This window comes from Glycine soja, chromosome 8, assembly GCF_004193775.1.
Source record: "Glycine soja cultivar W05 chromosome 8, ASM419377v2, whole genome shotgun sequence".
Lineage (NCBI taxonomy): Eukaryota > Viridiplantae > Streptophyta > Magnoliopsida > Fabales > Fabaceae > Glycine > Glycine soja.
In genome coordinates, this window is record NC_041009.1 from 33,858,307 (window position 1) to 33,877,598 (window position 19,292).

At 35.2% G+C, this 19,292-nt stretch overlaps 1 protein-coding gene across 1 annotated transcript; it reads left to right on the plus strand.

Moving 5' to 3' along the window:
- Positions 1–10,558: 10,558 nt before the first annotated feature.
- LOC114424424 lies at positions 10,559–18,328 on the plus strand. Its single transcript, XM_028391270.1, has 9 exons — positions 10,559–10,828; positions 15,697–16,006; positions 16,094–16,312; positions 16,406–16,669; positions 16,748–17,407; positions 17,495–17,733; positions 17,816–17,983; positions 18,056–18,159; positions 18,253–18,328. The coding sequence occupies exons 2-5, from the start codon at positions 15,701–15,703 to the stop codon at positions 16,826–16,828; spliced, it is 870 nt and encodes a 289-aa protein (XP_028247071.1). The 5' UTR covers positions 10,559–10,828; positions 15,697–15,700; the 3' UTR covers positions 16,829–17,407; positions 17,495–17,733; positions 17,816–17,983; positions 18,056–18,159; positions 18,253–18,328.
- The last annotated feature ends 964 nt before the right edge of the window (positions 18,329–19,292 follow it).

Below are 19,292 nucleotides of genomic sequence, written 5' to 3' on the forward strand. Positions count from 1 at the left end.
TCATTTTCAACTAACAATTACAATTATATTTCAATATTTTGTGAATGCCATGTACCACTGTGTGTTTTCTGTGCAGGATTCCTTTGAGGAGCAGCCACACAGGGATCCTTCGTCCCCCATGGATGTCAGGATGTTCTCACCGCTGCTATTGGACGTCCAGAGCACCCTAGACGTGTCCGTGCTGCTGGAGCCGGTGTCACCATCAAGCAATACTTTGGATCAGCTTCACGGACGTCCTGCAGCTCTTCCTCCCTGCCTCCCAAAGAATTGCAATAGTTGACCCAGCAAATCAGGGACCAACTAGAGGAGTCCATCACAGAAAAAGTGACGCGACAACTCATGGCATCCTTCAGCCAGATGCAGTCCCAGATGCAATCTCAAGGACTTGCACCGCCTCCCCACCCTCTAGTTGGTCCCTCCGGTCCTCGAGTAAGCATAAAGGGGAGTTGTGTTTGATCCCTCAGGAAACGATCCTGAGACGGGTGACTCTGATAGGTGTGGCTTGTACATAGAAGCAGATCCTGCCCGCCTGGTTGCCATGGGGAGAGTTTATGAGGGAGCCATTGTTGTTTATAACACTTCTTTGTTGCCTGGCCAAGTAAAGGTGAGTGTGGAGGAGGTTACAGATGCAGATGCTCCAGTTCTTGTACCCACTGATGAGGTTTCCTTAGTGGGGCAGGCACTTCACACCTTCCTTGCTTGGCTGACACATCTGGTCAAGTCCTTATCACAGCAGGTACTTTACTCTTACTATATGTTTCTTTTTTTAAAATTAATTCATTCAGCGTGCCTCAAATTAGGCCATTTAACTTTGTTTCATGAACAAGTAGCTGTGTCTCCGGCAAAACCACCTTCAAAGCCCGATCCGGAGGTCGATGATCCGCTTTATCTGATGACATTGACCATCCCAAAGCTTTTCTTGAGGCCTTACCAGGTTACATGGGATGCCACCCTGTTCGGAGTCTTTAATTCAGATTTCCCACTCTACATAAAGCACGAAGACCTCTCTAAAATCGCACATGGTGGTCAATGTCTCAGCATATCAGTGTTACAGTTGTGGATTTTGTAAGTCATTTTATATTACTTTTAATTACCAAGTTATTGCTTTCAATTCATAAATATTTAACTTTGACTTAACATAAACAGGCATCTCACTGATACAAGTATGCGAGTGGGAATTCTGATATCTATGGATTCCTCGAGCCACAGTCCATTCAGAGGTCTGGGCAATCACAATTTGAGTTTGAAAGTTACATTAAGACTTGGATGCAGAGTTCAAAATGCGAGGTCTATCTTGGAGCCTACCTAAATGGGTAAGTCACACAAAATAACTGAATTTAATTAATGTTTACTAATATACTAACCCATATTCGTCTCCATTGTAGCGGACACTGGCAGATGGTGATCATCCTACCTAAGGAACACCTAGTTGTCTGGTTTTGTTCATTGCATAACAAGCCAGACAACTACCTTAAGGGGATTATTAACATGTTAGTGTTCTTTTCAATATATTTGCATTGAAATACCTCAACAAAACCAGTTTTTAATTGTAACTCATCTGGAACAGTGCTTTAAAAGGTCTTGATGATGCTCCACAGCCTAAATCAAAGACTCCTGCTAGGTGGATTGTCGTCAAGGTATGTCATTTACATAAAACTTCCACTTATATATATTTCTTATGTGTCTGTACACTAATTGTTTAATTAATATCCAAATTTCACTATGTATTTAGTGTAATAGACAAAAAGGAAGTACTGAGTGCGGCTAATATGTCATGCATTGGATGTCCACCATCATTTTAGGAAATTTTAGGAATAACTGGGAAGCGGTACGTTTATTTCAAACAAATCTGATTTTTTAATAATTTGTATTACATTATTAACTTATTATCATTTATTTCATCATGCAGTATTTTAACGATCCTAGACCATTAAAGCCAGAGAGATTAAAGGCGTTGCGGATCCAGTGGGCACAGTATTATCTCCGAGTTAGAGATCAGACTTAGGGTATAGGGACATTAAGTTTACCTTAGTTTATTTTGGTTTAACATTTTTGACATTTCCTATGTAATTTGAACATTGAATTCATTTGTTGATGGTTGTTTATGATAAATCAATTATTAAATGTTTATTGTGTGATTAAAACTTCTTGAAAGCAGAATAAAATGTTTATTTGCTATGAATTGAGTCTGAAATTGATTTTACAGGTACAATTTTGGGTTTATTGTAAAAACAGAAAGTTTATATAAAAAAAACTTGAAAACAACATCGATTATTAGCAAAAACCGATGTTACTGAAGAAAACAACATCGATTATCAACAAAAACCGATGTCAACATTAACCTTAACATCAGTTATTTATAAATAACTGATGTTAATGGACATAGTTTAACATCGGTTATTTATAAATAACCGATGTTAACCTATGTCCATTAACATCGATTATTTATAAATAACCGATGTTAAAATATATTCAGTAACATCGGTTATTTATAAATAATCGATGTTATACATAAATTACTACAACAAAATAATGCATGAATGATGAAAGTTGACATCGGTTTCCTCTAAAAACCGATGTTAATGTAACAAGTTAACATCGGTTTTTACAGAAAACCGATGTCAACCTCCCTCACGCATACACTTATTTTGTTGTACTTCTTTGTTTATAACATCGGTTATTTATAAAACCGATGTTATCATTTTTATTTTAACATTGGTTTTTGAAAACCGATGTTAACAACAATACATTCAACATCGGTGGTTTCAACATCGGTTTTACAACCGATGTAGAATACCCTAAATAACTGATGTTGAAAATGTATTTTTTAATAGTGACCCTATTGCCATATCATATAGTCACCCATGTTCTTCATGTTTTACATGCCTCATGACACCTAAGCACATTTAGTGGAGAATCTTGGACTTGATTTTGGATTAGTGGGCTGAACCATAGCTAAAATTCACTAATCAAAATTAGTGAAATTTTGGCTCCAAAATTTGACTCCACAAATTCTATTTCAAATTTAAGTGAAATTTGAATAGAAATTCAAATTTTCATCCAATTTTGTGTGACACTTAGGCTATAAATAGAGGTCATGTGTGTGCATTTTTTCAACTTTGATCATTTGAGAATTACACTTCAAAGTTCAGACCTCAATTGAGGCACAAAATTTCCTGCTCCTTCTCTTCCTCTCCCTCCACTCATCTTCTTCTTCCTTCAAGATCTTATTCATGGCTTCCTATGGTGGTGAGCTTCTTCTTGACTCATTTTCTCCTTGAAGTGGCATCTCCAATAATTTTTCTTTCTTCTCCATTCCGTTGCCATGATCTTTAAGAAGCAAAGGACTCCATTGATGAAGAAGATCCAAGGCCTACAAGCTCCACATGGAGCTACATCATGTGGTATCAGAGCATCTTCATCTAGGTGATGTTCTTTTGCTTCCTCTATCTTTTTGTTGGGTCAATTCACTTTAATTTCTTGTTATTCATCTTATTATCCATGTATATCCTTCATTGTCTTGTGGTTTGGTGCTGTTTAGAGTAGATTTAAAAAATAAACTGATTAAATCTTAGATCTATACTTGTTATTGCATTTCTATGGTTCAAATTTTATAGATGTACTATTGAATCATGTTTTTGTGTTGATTTTAGGTTCTATCATTTTTCAGTCATATTCTTCTTGTGTTGAACCTTTAGATCTAAATTTTCTTCCAAAATATTGATTAGAAAAAAAAACAAAAATCTAAAATTTTCTTCCAAAATATTGATTAGAAAAAAACACAAAAATCTAAGTGTAAATCACTTAATCCACGTTGTCTTAGAGTCATGTTTAGTCATAATAATTGTCACATTATGTTCTAAGTTTGTGTTGAATTTTTATTTTGTTGATTGAATTCTAGATACATTTGTTCATGTATTCTTGTCATTCTTAGCCTATCTTTTGAATTTTGAGTCTAATTCATGCATGTTATTTAGTTCATAACATGTTCTAAATCAATTCCTAGAAGTAATATTGTTGTTGAACTTTTTTTTGTTTTCTAAGTTTCCTACATGATGTCTATGATGAAGTTGAGTTATGGTGCTGAGTTGTGGCTGGATTTGTGAATCAAAATAAGTCTTAAGCTCTCTTGAATTGTGTTATTCAAGATAATTGAGTATAAGCAAACACAAATTGTAACTAATTAAGCCTTAAGCAACATAAACACTACTCTTGATTTCTTGGTTGAAATCACTGGTGCTGGCAGCTCGAACATACGAACTTGTATAAATTACTAGGAATTGGACATCTGTACCAAAATTATAAAAAAAAGAACCAAATGATTTGAATAAAAGTAAAAAATAATAAAAATCACACAAGTTGGCAGAAAAATCAGTGTCCAGGAAAAAAAAAGTGAATGGGAAGTGTGCTTGTTGTTTTAGCTCAAAATTTGTTCTATAATTGGTGCCTATTTTATACCAATCTTAGTTCTGAAATTTCAATTGAAAATTATTATGAAAATAAGTGCCAAAACTAGAGGATTCTTGAGTCTTTTATTTTAGTTTTTCTACTTTCTCTTTGAGTCCTAGCTTGCTTTTGTGTGCTTTTCATTGCTTTAATTGTTGAATAATCCTTGAAAATTTGTCTTGTTAAAAACTATATTGGTTTAGCTTTCATTTCATTTTTTTGGTCTTTGGTTGTTGCTTGTTTCTTTGTTTCCTTGTTTGTGAGTTGCCATATAGGGAATTGGGAAGAAGGATTGGTGCCATCCCTTGAAGAATTTGAGTCAAGAAGCAAGGGGTCAACCACTTTAAGAACTATTAGACTAAGAAGCACTGCAAATTGAGTGAATCACCAAAGAGAGAACAACCACCAAAATTGATGACCTTTTTGTAATTTTTTTAATTGAGAATTTACTTACCTTCATTGCTTTCAAATTTTGTAACAAAAAGACCTTTCATTGGAAGTAAGTTGGGAGCCATCAATAGGTCACCCTACTTCCATTTGTGTGTAATAGTTTTAGGCAATTTTTACTTAGGATAGTGATTGTTTTGTTGGGAACTTTAATGAGGTCATCCAAACACTCTTAGGATCCGCCTAGTTTACATTTCTTTCACTTTAAATTCTTGCTTACTTTCATATTTTATTTTCTTTACTAGCCAATCCTAGTTTATCGTGTTATTGCACAGTACTTTCTTCTTTCTTATCACGCTTATCTTGAGTTCTTTTGGAACCTTAGCTTTTACCTTTTTTACAAATCCCCTATCAAGAAAGAACCACAACTTAGGAACCAACAATGAGTCATCATTCATCTAGTGTTAATGGCGAGAGTACTAGTCATAAGGACCCTCTATCTAGAATCTTAGATGAGTTGAGTTCCCTAAAGTTATGGAAAGAAAAACTAGAAAGAGAAGAAAAAGGAAAAGAGAGGGTAAAAATAAATCAAGATAAGATGGAACAAATAAGGGAAGAAGAAAGAAGGAAAATACTAAAATAGTTAAGAAATGAAAAACATGCCTCCTATAGTAGTCATAACTCTTGCAAGAGCCTAAGTGAAGAACTTCGTGACTATTATGAAGGAAGGCATAGGTCACATCTTAGACCTCACTCCCATAGGAGAGAAAAGGAAAGAAAGCCTCAAGAGGCTAACATTAACCTCCCATACTTCCATGGGAAGGACAATGTAGAGGCTAACTTAGATTGGGAAATAAGGGTAGAGCAACAACTTAAAAGGAAGTCTACTTCAAAATCTTATGGCTCTCACTCTTATCCAAAGAAAGACCAAGGTCAAGGCATCTTAGGGGTGACACCTTCTAAGCCCAAGGATGATAAGGGGAAAACAATAGAAAAGCAATTCTTAAGGCTAGTATGCAAGAGAAGACTAGCTCCATGAAGTGCTTTAATTTCTTGGAAGAGGACACATTACTTCTCAATGCCCCACCAAGAAAACCATGATTATGAGGGGCCAAGACATTTATAGTAGCCAAGATGAGGCTACTACTTCACCTTCCTCTAGTAAAAGTGAAGAAGCAAAATGGGAAGAATCTAGTGAAGAGATCTACCCCCAAGAAGAAGGACAACCTTTAATGGTTAAGGAGGAGTGTAAGGAGGTAAGTGTCTCCTCCAAGAGGTTAGCTAAGAAGGAAAGGCATTTTGAAATAAAGACAAATATTAAAGAAATTTCCCCTCTTAGACAAACTCCACATTTTCTCCTTTGTAAAAAGATACTTGTTAGCATTGCCACACCTCTTAGGCTTGAGTTTATTCCTCAAGCAAAGAAGTTGTTGGATGAGGGTTTAGTTCGTAAGAGCTTAAATCCTTGTGCTTTGTTGGTGCCCAAAATAGGTAATATTAGGCACCAAATCCCTAATATAGGTAGTATGATGAATGCTTTGAGTGGTGCAACCCTCTTTTGTAAAATCACTCGTGCACCCAACATCTTCATGATTTGTGTACATAGGGACTCATTAGGTAGGTTTGTTCATATTTTTAGTTTCAAGACAAACTTAGGTACTCATATGGGACACCTTAGGTTTATCATACTTTTTTGTAGGAATAATCAACATGAAAATACAGAAAAAGGTATGTTTTATTGCATTAATTTTCTTAATTTTTTAAATAGTGATCAAGGGATTCCCATGAACCCTAAGAAAATAAAGGTCATTCCTGTGTGGCCAACTCCACCAAGTATAAGAAAAATTGGGGCTTCCATGACTTAACAAACTTTTACAAAAGGTTTGTCCCATATTTTTCTATACTTGTAGCACCACTCATTGAGTTGGTGAGGAACCATGTTCCTTCATGGGGAGATGCCCTGGAAATGGGTTTTTAGACCTTACCTTACTTCGACATACCAAACACCACTAATACATATGTTTTTGTTCTTTTTACAGGTATTGAGGAAAAAATCTCAGTGTTTCATGAACCTCGGGATTTGAGGTCAAATCCATTCCAAGGGGGAGGGAATGATGCAATCCTACCCCGCAAAGGCATTGGATAGAAGACTCCAAGAAGATTGGGCCAGAGATGCAAGAGAAGGCCCTAGGATTCTCATGAGCCTTAGGGTAGATTTCAAGCCCATGGGCTAAGTATGAGCTCGCTTATCTTTGTACATATTAGATTAAGGTTTCATTATTTTTTAGCCTTGTATTTAGGGCTCCATAATATAGGTAAGGTACCCTAAAAATGTAGGATTTTTTAGCACTTGTATTTTAGGGCACCAAGACTAGTTTTTGTATTAGGGGTAGTTTTGTAATTCCACATGCATTAAGTGAATATTTGATGTGTGTGATTGGAAATAAATTTAATTGAATTGGGAGAAGTCTAATCCAATTAAATTTTAGAGGGGGAGGTGAGCATTTGCTTGCTACACCGCATTACCACATCATATAGTCACACTTTGTGCATGTTCTTCATGCTTTACATGCCTCATGACACCTAAGCACACTTAGTGGAGAATCTTGGACTTGATTTTGGATTAGTGGGCTGAACCATAGCTAAAATTCACTAATCATAATTAGTAAAATTTTTTGCTCCACAAATTCAATTTTAAATTCAAGGGAAATGTGAATAGAAATTCAAATTTCCATCCAATTTTGTGTGACACTTAGGCTATAAATAGAGGCCATGCATGTGCATTTTTTCAAATTTGATCATTTGAGAATTACACTTCAAAGTTCAGACCTCTATTGAGGCACAAAATTTCCTGCTCCTTCTCTTCCTCTCCTTCCACTCATCTTCTTCTTCCTTCAAGCTCTTATCCATGACTTCCTATGGTGGTGAGCTTCTTTTTTACTCATCTTCTCCTTGAAGTGGCGTCTACAATCATCTTTCTTTCTTCTCCATTACGTTGCCATGATCTTTAAGAAGCAAAGGACACCATTGATGAAGAAGATCCAAGGCCTAAGTGCTCCACATGGATCTACATAAAAACAGCTCCAAGTTGTTGTGCATGTTTAATGCCGCTGTCACATGATTGACAGCTGCTGCAGAGTATGCAGTTGGTTTTGGAACCTCAATAATATTTTTTGTGATATCTATAATTTGAGTGATACAGGACAAGGAAGGATATATGACTAGTTTTTTGTTGCCTGTATTATAGAGCATGAAAGTTTTAATTTCAATGTTTTGTTGTATGATTGGAATAGCGGATGTAAAATTTGATTTGGGTGGACTATTAAGTGAACTCGAACTTGGAATAGTGAATTGTTTGGTTTTATGCCCATCTATCCTTTTGTGTTGTGAATGTATATTTAACACTTAATCTGTTACTAAATATACTCTTTCACATTGCATCCTGTTCACAGTAACTTGAACAGATGACCTGCCACCAATATTTATTGCCTAACCAGGTATAAGGAATGGTATCACAAAGGTAATCAAGCATCATTTTGTGTTGTGAATGGATATTGAACTTATTTGGTCAACCATTTTTTTAGGATATTGTTAGCCTCTCCAAGCATATTTAGTGGAAAAATTCATTTTAAGTTCTTAAATTACTTTTTGAAAGTTTCACAGTGTCAATTAAGACTCAAAAACTTTTATTATTTTTATTCTAGTGGTAGAACTCAGATTTTACTTGCATACAAAAACAAAAGAAATCTCTTTTCCCTCACATTAAAAAACAATATTTTTTGAAAAAAAAAGAAATACTTGAGAGTTTTTTTTCCCTAGAATTCAACCTCCAGGCTGAAGAACTCTTGAGCAATAATAATGATAAATCTAGTGAACAAAATTCTTGAGCTAAGAATCCTATTAAAGATGTTCTTAAGTGAGAAAAATAGAAGATGGAGGATGAAATTATGGCTCGGCAACAATTAGTGTCACCTTTTGAAGAAGAGATCTTTAAAAATCTATTGTATATTGGAACTTGAAATTGATAATATAGCTTGAATAAATGGATTTTCATCATACGGCTATTGAGATAGATTACATACATTTCAAGTGGATTATTCTTTTATTTGACCCTTTCTTTTTCTCTTATAAATATGACATTTATTCTGTACTTTGCTGCTAAAAAGACATTGTCGTGTAATGACTCTGACAAAGCATGAGATGCAAGCACGAGATAAGGAATTTAAAATGAGTTTCCATCTTATCCTTCTGGTATGGACAAGGCACAAGACTCAAATAAGACTTCAGGTGTGCATGTTTAAGTTCAAGAGAACTATCCTATATCTTTTAAAGGAGACATAAGCATTGTTTGGATTTGGATGCCTAAACTATATTAAGTGTCTAGTTTGAAGTTGTATTTTGTTTATTGAAAGATTGAGTGGTTGGCTATATTTTCCTATCCTTCTTATTTTCTTTTGGTATTTTATTATTATTTTTTATTTTTTTCTATTTTAAGTACACATATTAAGAGACAAAAACTTAACTTTCTCTTGATCTTTTGTAGGTTTGCAATGCAAATGTACATGAGTGTTTTCCTTCTTTCAAGTTTCAACCAACTCATCTCTCACAATTGCCATCTTGCATTTGTAGAGTCTATTTGGATGGAGTATTTAAAACAAGAAAAGTAATTTTTTAGAGGATTTAAAATTTCTCAGTCTAAAATTTCCTATTTGGATGTGCCGTTGAAAGGAATTTAAAATTTTAGTATTTTAATAGATAATTCATAATTAACTAAAATTTAGGAATTGTAAATCTTGTCTAAAGAGAAGGAATTTTCTAAAATTCCGGTTTGCTTTCACAGAGGTGAACCTCTCTCTCTGGGACACGTGACCCTCACTACTCTGGCATAGACCACTCGTTCTTGCACACAAATCGTCCTTCTCTCACTCGTTCTTGCTCTATGGTTCATCTCACTCAAACTCTCTCTCTCTCTCTCTGATTCATCTGCTCTGGCACAGAATAATTTGATACCCCTCTCGTCTCATAACTAACGATGGCAGTGTTTCGATGGAAGAGCTTCGAGGAGAACAAGGATCACCCCTCTCGTCCTATTAACATCAGTTTTCAAATAACTGATGTTAATATAAACTCTTTTTCTTTAATTATTTATATATTTTTTAAAAAATCATATATTGAGTTATTAATTAGTATTTTAAGAATTAGTTTTTTTAAAAAACTAATTATTTGCACAAAAGTATTTATATATTATTTAATTCATTTTTAAGAATATAACCAATATAAAATGTTTACTTTATTTATAATTAAACTATACATTTATATTAGTCATCTCATATTATCAAACGAGATTATTATTGAGAATTAGCAAAAATATTTATTATTTTTACTTGATATTGAATTAATAAAAAAAGTTATGATAATGAAATTAATATCTTTCAAATTTTTCAGAGATCCAAAACATATTTTTTTCTAATATTTCTTTAATTTCAAAAAATGAAATTGAAAATAGATAATTACAAAAAGTATAAAATAATAATTAAAAATATATATTACATGAACATGCTAAATCATTGAATTTCCAAATTTAAAAATAAAAATTCAATACCCAAAACAAAAATACAAATTCAAACGAATCAGTCAAATTCAACCAGTATCTTGACTAACTAATGCATTTATATAACTTAATTACACTATCATGGCCCTTGCACAATGATATTAATATAGTCTCTCGCGTAGCTTCCTTGGCAAGCTTGTTTTTAAGCAAAATGCTGCCCCTTCTTTTTCTTATTATTCTAATCCACACCGTTTGGTTTATTGCATTGCCTCTTCTTATCCAATTCCAGTTCAATTTTTAACCGCTTCCAAAAAAATGCTGCGCTACTCATTCGCTCCATCGTCACTGCGCTGTTCCCAATAAATCCCCAAATCTAAACCCTAAATCTCTAATCGACACTGCGCTGCTCATTCGCTACATCGTCTATCGATTCCTTCAAATCAGGTGAGTGTTCAACACTGATGTCTTTTTTAATTCTTCAGATTGTTGTTTGCGCACGATTAGTTTCCAATTTTCTTGATACTCTATTTTTTTAGCTTATTGCTTCAAAGCGGATGTTTTTAAATGTATACATTTGTTTCCTGATTCTTCAGAGCAGATGTTTTTAGCTTATTGCTTCATTAAATTACTGATACTCTATTTTTTTCCTAGTGGAAATCTTCACTTTAAAAATTGAGTAATGAGCATGTTTGGATGATTTGAGAATTACTAGTGTGATTTTTGAAAAAGGTTATGCACGGATTTCAATATTGCAACGCTGCAAATGAAAAAAAAAACATTAATCATCGACATTAATCTACAATTCAACGGAACAATAGCTAGCTAGCATTCTTCGTGACTAAAAAATAAGATGTATACAATTAATCTTATTTATGTACTTTAATTCATTAATAATTTCTTATTTGTTTTTTGGTAGACTATTCTGCACTTTATTTGTTATTTCGGCTCTAAATAAAACAACGTGTATACGATTTTATAAAAAAAATAAATTATTTAACTTTAAGTCATTTGGGGATTAAAAATAAGTTGAAATCCAATTTCATGTATCACCTATTGAATTTTATACTAGAAATTGCATAACACAAAGAAAATGTTGTCTAAATTATTTAGAGCAAAAAAAGTGGTATATTTGAAAATGCTTAGTGTTTAGTGTTTTGCCACACCAATCCTATTTCATGCCACCACACCTAAGTGCTTAGTGTTATGCTTAGTATGTATGACATATTATGCATTGTGTTGCAATGATAGGAGAGCAAGAATTGTGATATGATTGTAATTAGTTGTTTCGCTTTGCCATTTCCATGGTTTCTACTCAAAAACAAATCTAGCTAGCTTATGAATTTTTGGAGTAATTTTATTTTTTCTTAATATAAAATATATGCATAGTTATAAGCAATTTTGTAGTGAGGTTTTTGCATCGTGATCACAATATTCGCTACTGCACATTGTTCAGGTCATCACCACAGGTACCAAACTTTTTCATAAATTTTTTATGCTTAATTTTGTTACGATTGTTTTTGTATGTTGATTTATGGCATTAATGTATTTTTCTTTAATTAGATACAATTTTTATTCATAAAGAGTGAATCTTAGATTCTCGTTTGAGATTGAATATAATGATTCTTGCGGACAGTTTGCATTAATCATTGTATTGAATCTTGAATTGTCTGTTTGGGGAGACTCATATTTTTATGGTAGATTCATGCTTTAAGGTTAACATTATTTTGTTTAACTTGATGAAATTTTGGTACAATGCATTTCTAGTTGTTTTCGAAGTGCATACTTGATTATCGGCGAATTAATGTCACCGATTTCATGTCGTGTACTTGGAGACCAATGCGAAATGCTGCCGAAATTTCATCAAATTTAACAAAATAAGACAAACCTTGACGCATGAATCTACCATAAAAAAGTGTCTTCCTGAATGGGATAAGGCCATACCTTAAATGAAAAGTGAGATTTCATGCATTGAATGAGTTTTGGAGTATGACAGAGTTATTATTTAGATGGATCGAAGTTGGATGAATGAAAATCGCTTGAGCCCTGCATATGAGGAAGGCGTGGAACAGTTCTTACAATTTTCTTTAGAAACAAGTCAGCCAGATGAAAACGGGAAGTTTTTTTGTCCATGCATAAATTGTTTGAACGAGAGACGACAAAAAGTCGACGACATACGAGAGCATCTATTATGTGATGGAATTAAGAGAAATTATACAACGTGGATATGGCATGGTGAATTAACAGACATGTAGAGTGGGTCCCAATCTGAATCATTTGATGTAGAAATGGGAGATCGCTTGGAGGATATGATTCGTGACCTTGGACAAGAGTCTTTTTAGCAAGCACATGTCCTTATGTATGATACATTGCAAACAGATTCAAAGAAACCTTTGTATCCGGGGGGGGGGGGGGCAAGAATTTGTTGACACTGTTGTCGGCGGTTTTAAGTCTGGTAAATATCAAAGCCAGATATGGGTGGAGTGACAAAAGCTTTAGTTCACTGCTTCAAGTAGTGCACGACATGCTTCCAGAGGAAAACACATTGCCTAAAAGTTACTATCAAGCAAAGAAAATATTGTGTCCCGTGGGTATGGAGTATCAGAAGATTCATGCTTGCCCGAATGACTGCATATTGTACAAACATCAATTTAAAGAAATGTCGAAATGCCCTAGGTGTGGGGTATCACGGTACAAACTCAAGGATGATGAGGAGTGTAGTAGTGATGAAAACTCAAACAAGGGCACCCCAGCGAAGGTGTTGTGGTATCTTCCAATCATTCCAAGGTTTAAGCGTCTATTTGCTAATGGAGACAACGCAAAATACCTTACATGGCATGCAAATGGGAGAAACAGTGATGGAATGCTTCGTCATCCGGTTGATTCCTTGCAGTGGAAGAAGATAGATCGTTTGTATCCGGATTTTGGCAAAGAGGCAAGAAATCTTAGGCTTGGACTAGCCACTGATGGAATGAATCCATATGACAATTTAAGCACGCAACACAGTTTGTGGCCAGTTTTGCTAGTAATTTACAATTTGCCTCCTTTGTTGTGCATGAAACGAAAATACATGATGTTGTCTATGATGATAACGACCCCAAGACAGCTAGGAAATGACATCGATGTTTATCTCAATCCCTTGATTGAAGACCTTACAAAGTTGTGGGATGAAGGAGTTTTAGTGTTTGAAGGGTTTCGAAATGAGACATTTAATTTGCGTGCAATGTTTTTTTGTACCATTAATGATTTTCCAGCATATGGGAATTTGAGCAGTTACAGTGTTAAGGGCCATCGTGCATGCCCCATCTCTGAAGAAGACACAAGCTACATACAACTGAAACATGGAAGAAAAACAGTGTACACTAGGCATCGACGTTTTCTTAAACCTCATCATCCTTACCGACGATTGAAAAAAGCATTTAATGGAAGTCAAGAGCATGAAAATGCATTGGTATCATTGATTGGTGACCAAGTTTTCTAGCGGGTTCAACACCTGAATACAATATTTGGAAAGATCCAAAAGAAGGACAAAAGTAAGACTTGCATATGGAAGAAAAGGTAGATTTTGTTTGATCTTCCGTACTGGGTTGATCTAGATGTTAGACATTGTATTGATGTTATGCACGTGGAGAAAAATGTATGTGATAGTGTCATTGGGACGCTCCTTAACATTCACGGCAAGATGAAAGATGGTTTGAATATTCGTCAAGATCTAGCTGAGATGGGTATCAGAGCGTCGTTACATCCAAGGTCTGATGGTAGAAAAATATACTTGCCTCCAGCTTGTCATACTTTATCCAGAAAGGAGAAGATCAGTTTTTGTCAGTGCCTACGGCGGGTCAAAGTTCCACAAGGATACTCTTCAAATATTAAGAGCCTTGTGCATTTGAAGGATCTTAAGTTGGTATGCTTAAAGTCTCATGATTTTCACATCTTGATGCAACAATTGTTATCGGTGGTCATACGAGACATTTTGCCTAACAAAGTCAGGCTTGCCATAACTCGGCTTTGCTTTTTCTTCAATTCCATATGTAACAAAGTTCTTGATCCTGTGAAGTTAGACGAACTGGAAAATGAGGCTACTATTATATTGTGTGAGTTGGAGATGTATTTTTCGTCTGCATTCTTTGACATCATGGTTCACTTAATTATTCATCTAGTCAGAGAAATCAAATGTTGTGGTCCTGTTTATTTGCGGTGGATGTACCCGGTTGAGAGATACATGAAGATCTTAAAAGGGTATACCAAGAATCTGCACCGTCCTGAAGCATCTATTGTTGAAAGGTACATTGCAGACGAAGCCATTGAATTTTGTTCAGAGTACATTGAAAAAGCTAAACCTGTTGGGCTTCCCGAGTCTCGACATGACGAAAGAGTGAGAGGTAAGGGTTCAAGTGATGAATGCATGTCATCACTCCAAGTGTAGAAGATTTGCAACAAGCTCACTTGTATGTGTTGAATAATAGTAATGAAGTTTTGCCATACATAGTTCGTCATGAAAGTTTAGTCAAACAAAATAATCCAAAAATGTCGAAAAACTCAGTGCTGAAAAAACATAACAAGACTTTCCTAGATTGGTTTAAACACACAATCTTGGCTGATGATAATGCTTCTGAAATATTGAGAAAGCTAGCAGATGGGCCTAAAAGAAATGTTATAACTTGGCAAGGATATGATATAAACAAGTATTCCTTCTATACAAAAGCACAAGACCAAAAAAGTACAATGCAAAACAGTGGGGTTACCCAAAGGGCTGAATCTCAACGCTTCGCTAGTGTACATGATGACAATCCTTGTGTAGCTTTCATCCCTTACTTTGGTTTCATTGAAGAAATTTGGGAGCTTAACTATGTCAAATTCACTGTCTGTGTTATCAAATGTAAGTGGGTGGACAGTAATACCGGTGTGTGGACCGATGATGTTGGATTTACACTGGTGGATCTTAACAAACTCGCTTACCAGAATGATCCTTTCATTATGATAGAACAAGCAAAACAAGTATTTTATGTCGATGAACCTTGTGATCAAAGGTGGTTAGTGGTTTTACATGGGAAAACAATAGGTGTCAATGTTGAAGATGATGATTCATACATTGATACTTATGTTAGTCCTTTGTCCACACAACTGTCACCTAATGTCGTCGGAGAAGAAACTGACGGCGTTCATGCTAATCGTAATGATCACGATGAAGGAGAATTAATTAACATCGTCTAATGTAATTTTTTTATTTTGTACTTAATTTCAGTTCATTTAATTACATTGATACGCATTTATTTTTGATAACATATTCAATTAATGCTTTTTTTTGTTTACAGCCAAATGGCTACACAGCCAAACTCTCCTCCGCCTCCTCCTCCTTCTATTGGTGTAGCATCGCATTCGCCATCACCACCATTGAAGCGGACTAGAAAGGCCTCATGCCTAAGATCATTGGCGACTAGACCAGTTGGGGCAGAGAGACCCCTGGTCCATGAGGATCCTGCTACCGAAAAAGCAGATGGTCCCCACAACAAGAAATTAAGAACATATTTGGGGATCGTTGCTCGTGATAAGGTGGATGTCACATACGAAAATTGGAAGCATGTTCCTATTACTCAGAAGGATTTGATATGGGAGGATATTCAGGTATCATGTATTATTTCATGTTGCATATTGTTTGTTAGCCAAATATTTGAATTTAGTAATAATAAAACCTAATTTACTCTTTGTTAGGCTGAATTTGATATCCCTGAAGCATCTAATGTAAGGAAAAAAAAGAAAATACTTCAGACTGTGGGGGAGCGGTGGAGACAATTTAAGTCTGATTTGACGTCGAAATGGGTACTTGCAGCTGATAAGGATAGTGTCGATGACATTGTATGCAAAATGTACGACATTAGCAAGGAGAAATGGACCCAATTTTGTCAGAGCCGCAGAGACCCTTCATGGGAGGTAACTAATTTGTGATTTTCATTTTTTTAACTTTAAATGAACTTATTATAATACATTGTAATCATAAGTTTCATTAATGTTTCATTTTTGCAGGATGTTCGAAAAAAAGCACAAGCCATCCAAAAACAAAACACTGCCCCTCACATGATGTCTCGTTGGGGTTATGAATATTTAGAAAAGAAATTGATCGATGAGAAGAGAAAGAAAAAACTAGAGAAAGCTACTCAATCCGAAAGCACTGACACCGTCATTGATCCTCCATCTCCCATCAAACGACACGTGAAGTGGAAGCTAGCCCGTACCAAGGAAACTGGTGACATGACATCTGAGGCAGCAAAAGAAATTGTTGACAAGATTGTAAGTCACTTTCAATTCATAATTGTAATTATTTTTTTTATTGGGTGATTGAGTATAGAATAAATGTGTTCTTCACAGGATGCGCTTGAGGAGCAGGCCTCACAGGGTTACTTTGTTACCCATGGACGTCATGATATACTGACTGATGCCATTGGGTGACCAGAACACCTTGGTTGTGTGCGTGCTGTAGGAGCCGGTATAACCATCAAGCAATACTTTGGATCGGCTACAAGGACCTCCTCCATTGCTCTCAAATACCTGCAACAGTTGACGCAACAAATCAAGGACCAGCTAGAGGATTCGATCACTGAAAAAGTCACTCGACAGCTAATGTTATCCCTTAGCCAGATGCAGTCCCAGTTTCAGTCGCAGATGCAATCATAGGGACTCACACTGCCTCCTAAACCTGATGTTGGTCCTTTAGCTACTCGTGCCATCACAAAGGAGAGTTGTGTTGATCCCTCAGGGAACGATCCAGACACGGGTGACTCAAACAAATGCGAGTTGCATATTGAAGAATATCTTCCTCGCCTGGTTGCCCTAGGAAGAGTTTATAAGGGATCCACAACCATTCACAACATTCCTTTGCTGCATGATCAAGTCAAGGTTGGTGTTGAGGAGATTAGAGATGCAAATGCTCCCATTCCTGTACCCACTAAAGAGGTTAAGGTCATGGGACAAGCTCTTAACACATTCCTTGCTTGGGCGACACATCTTGTCAAGCGTTTATTAGAACAGGTATTTTAGTGTCATTAAATGCTTATTTTTCCAATTAAAATGTTTACTGTGATTAAATTATGTCAATTAATTATGTTGGATAAACAGGGAGCTGTGGGACTCGCGAAACCTGCATATAGGCCGGATCATGAGGTCGATGATCCTCTATGTCTAATGACATTGACCATCCCACAGCTTTTTCTGAAGCCATTGCAGGTTATGTGGGATGCTACCTTGTTTGGCCTATTTAATGAAAATTTCCCCTTGTACATAAAGCATGAAGATCTGTCTGAAATTGCACATGGTGGTCAATGTCTCAACATATCTGTTATACAGTTGTGGATTCTGTAAGTCAATTTAGATTATTGTTAATTACCTAACTTATTGTTTTACCTTCATGCATAATTTATTTTGTGTTAACAACAATAGGCATATGACTGAGACTAGTATGCGAGCCGGGAATATTGATGTGTGTGGATTCCTCGAGCCACAGTCTATCCAGAGATCTGGCCAATCGCAATTTGAATCAGAAAGTTACATTAAAAACTAGATGCAAAATTCAAAATGGGATATGTGCCTAGGAGCCTACCTGAATGGGTAACTTAAACTCAACAAATGAATTTAAATAATGTATAATAATATAATAACCTTTATTGGTCTCCACTGCAGTGCACATTGGCAAATGGTCGTCATTTTGCCTAAGGAAAATGTTGTCATTTGGTTTTGTTCGTTGATAATAAGTCAGACAACTACCTCAAAGGCATAATTAATAGGTCAGTATTGTTTTTCAATACATTTGCATTAACATTAGTTAGGTACATCAAAATTTTAAATGTACAATAAGAATCCATGTTTGTATTCAATAGTGTTTTGAAAAGACTTGATGATACTCAACAAAGTAAATCCAAGCCTCCTGCTAGGTGGATTGTTATTAAAGTAAGTCATTTAAACAATATGTTTTTACTTATATTTTAGTACTGTGTAGACTTATTTGTACTGAACGTTGCATATCTAAATTTCATAATGTATTTAGTGTAATAGAAAAAAAGGAAGCATTGAGTGTAGGTATTACGTCATGCACTGAATGTCAACTATAATCTTAGGAAATTTCTAGAATAATTGGGAAATGAAAATCGATGTTGATTTATAACTTTTTTTTTCTTCATAATTCTTATCATATAACATCGGCTATTTAAATAACCGATGTTGTATTTATTAGTTAACATCGGTTTTGAAAAGCCGATGTGAACGATACTACTTTCCACATCGGTACTTTCAACATCGATTAATAACCGATGTTGAAAGTCTTAAATAACCGATGTTGAAACCTTATTTTCTAGTAGTGAAGAGTCAAGCCAAAGCTATTGTGCAAGCAATAAATGGGGCAAAATACACTGAATAAAATAGATGATGATGACTCAAAATCTCACCAAGGGTAAATCTATCACTTTCAATTCAACATTTCAAAACTAACTTGACATGTAGAGAAAAATAATGATTTCAATTCATAAAATACCAAGAAACTCCTATTTCAAAAACAATTACCCATTACCTATACATAACCTAGAATTCAAAGAGAACATGCAATGTTGTACACAAAACATATAACCAAAATAACAAAATTAACCTAAAAAACCCCAAAAAAAGAACAATCTCCCCCCCACACTTAAACAACACATTGTCCTCAATGTAGCACAATCATAAGATCAAGAGCAATCAGAACAATCAATAAATTTGGACAAGTGCAATAAAAGTAAAAAAGGACACAAAAAAAAGAAAACTCCCTAAGTCATGGTGGAAGAGAAGTAGGGTGAAGAGGTCTCCTCCACCACTACATCCACCAAGGAGGAATTTGTGAGGAATGGTTTCAGCCGGTGTCCATTGACCTTGAAGCTCTTATCTGTGG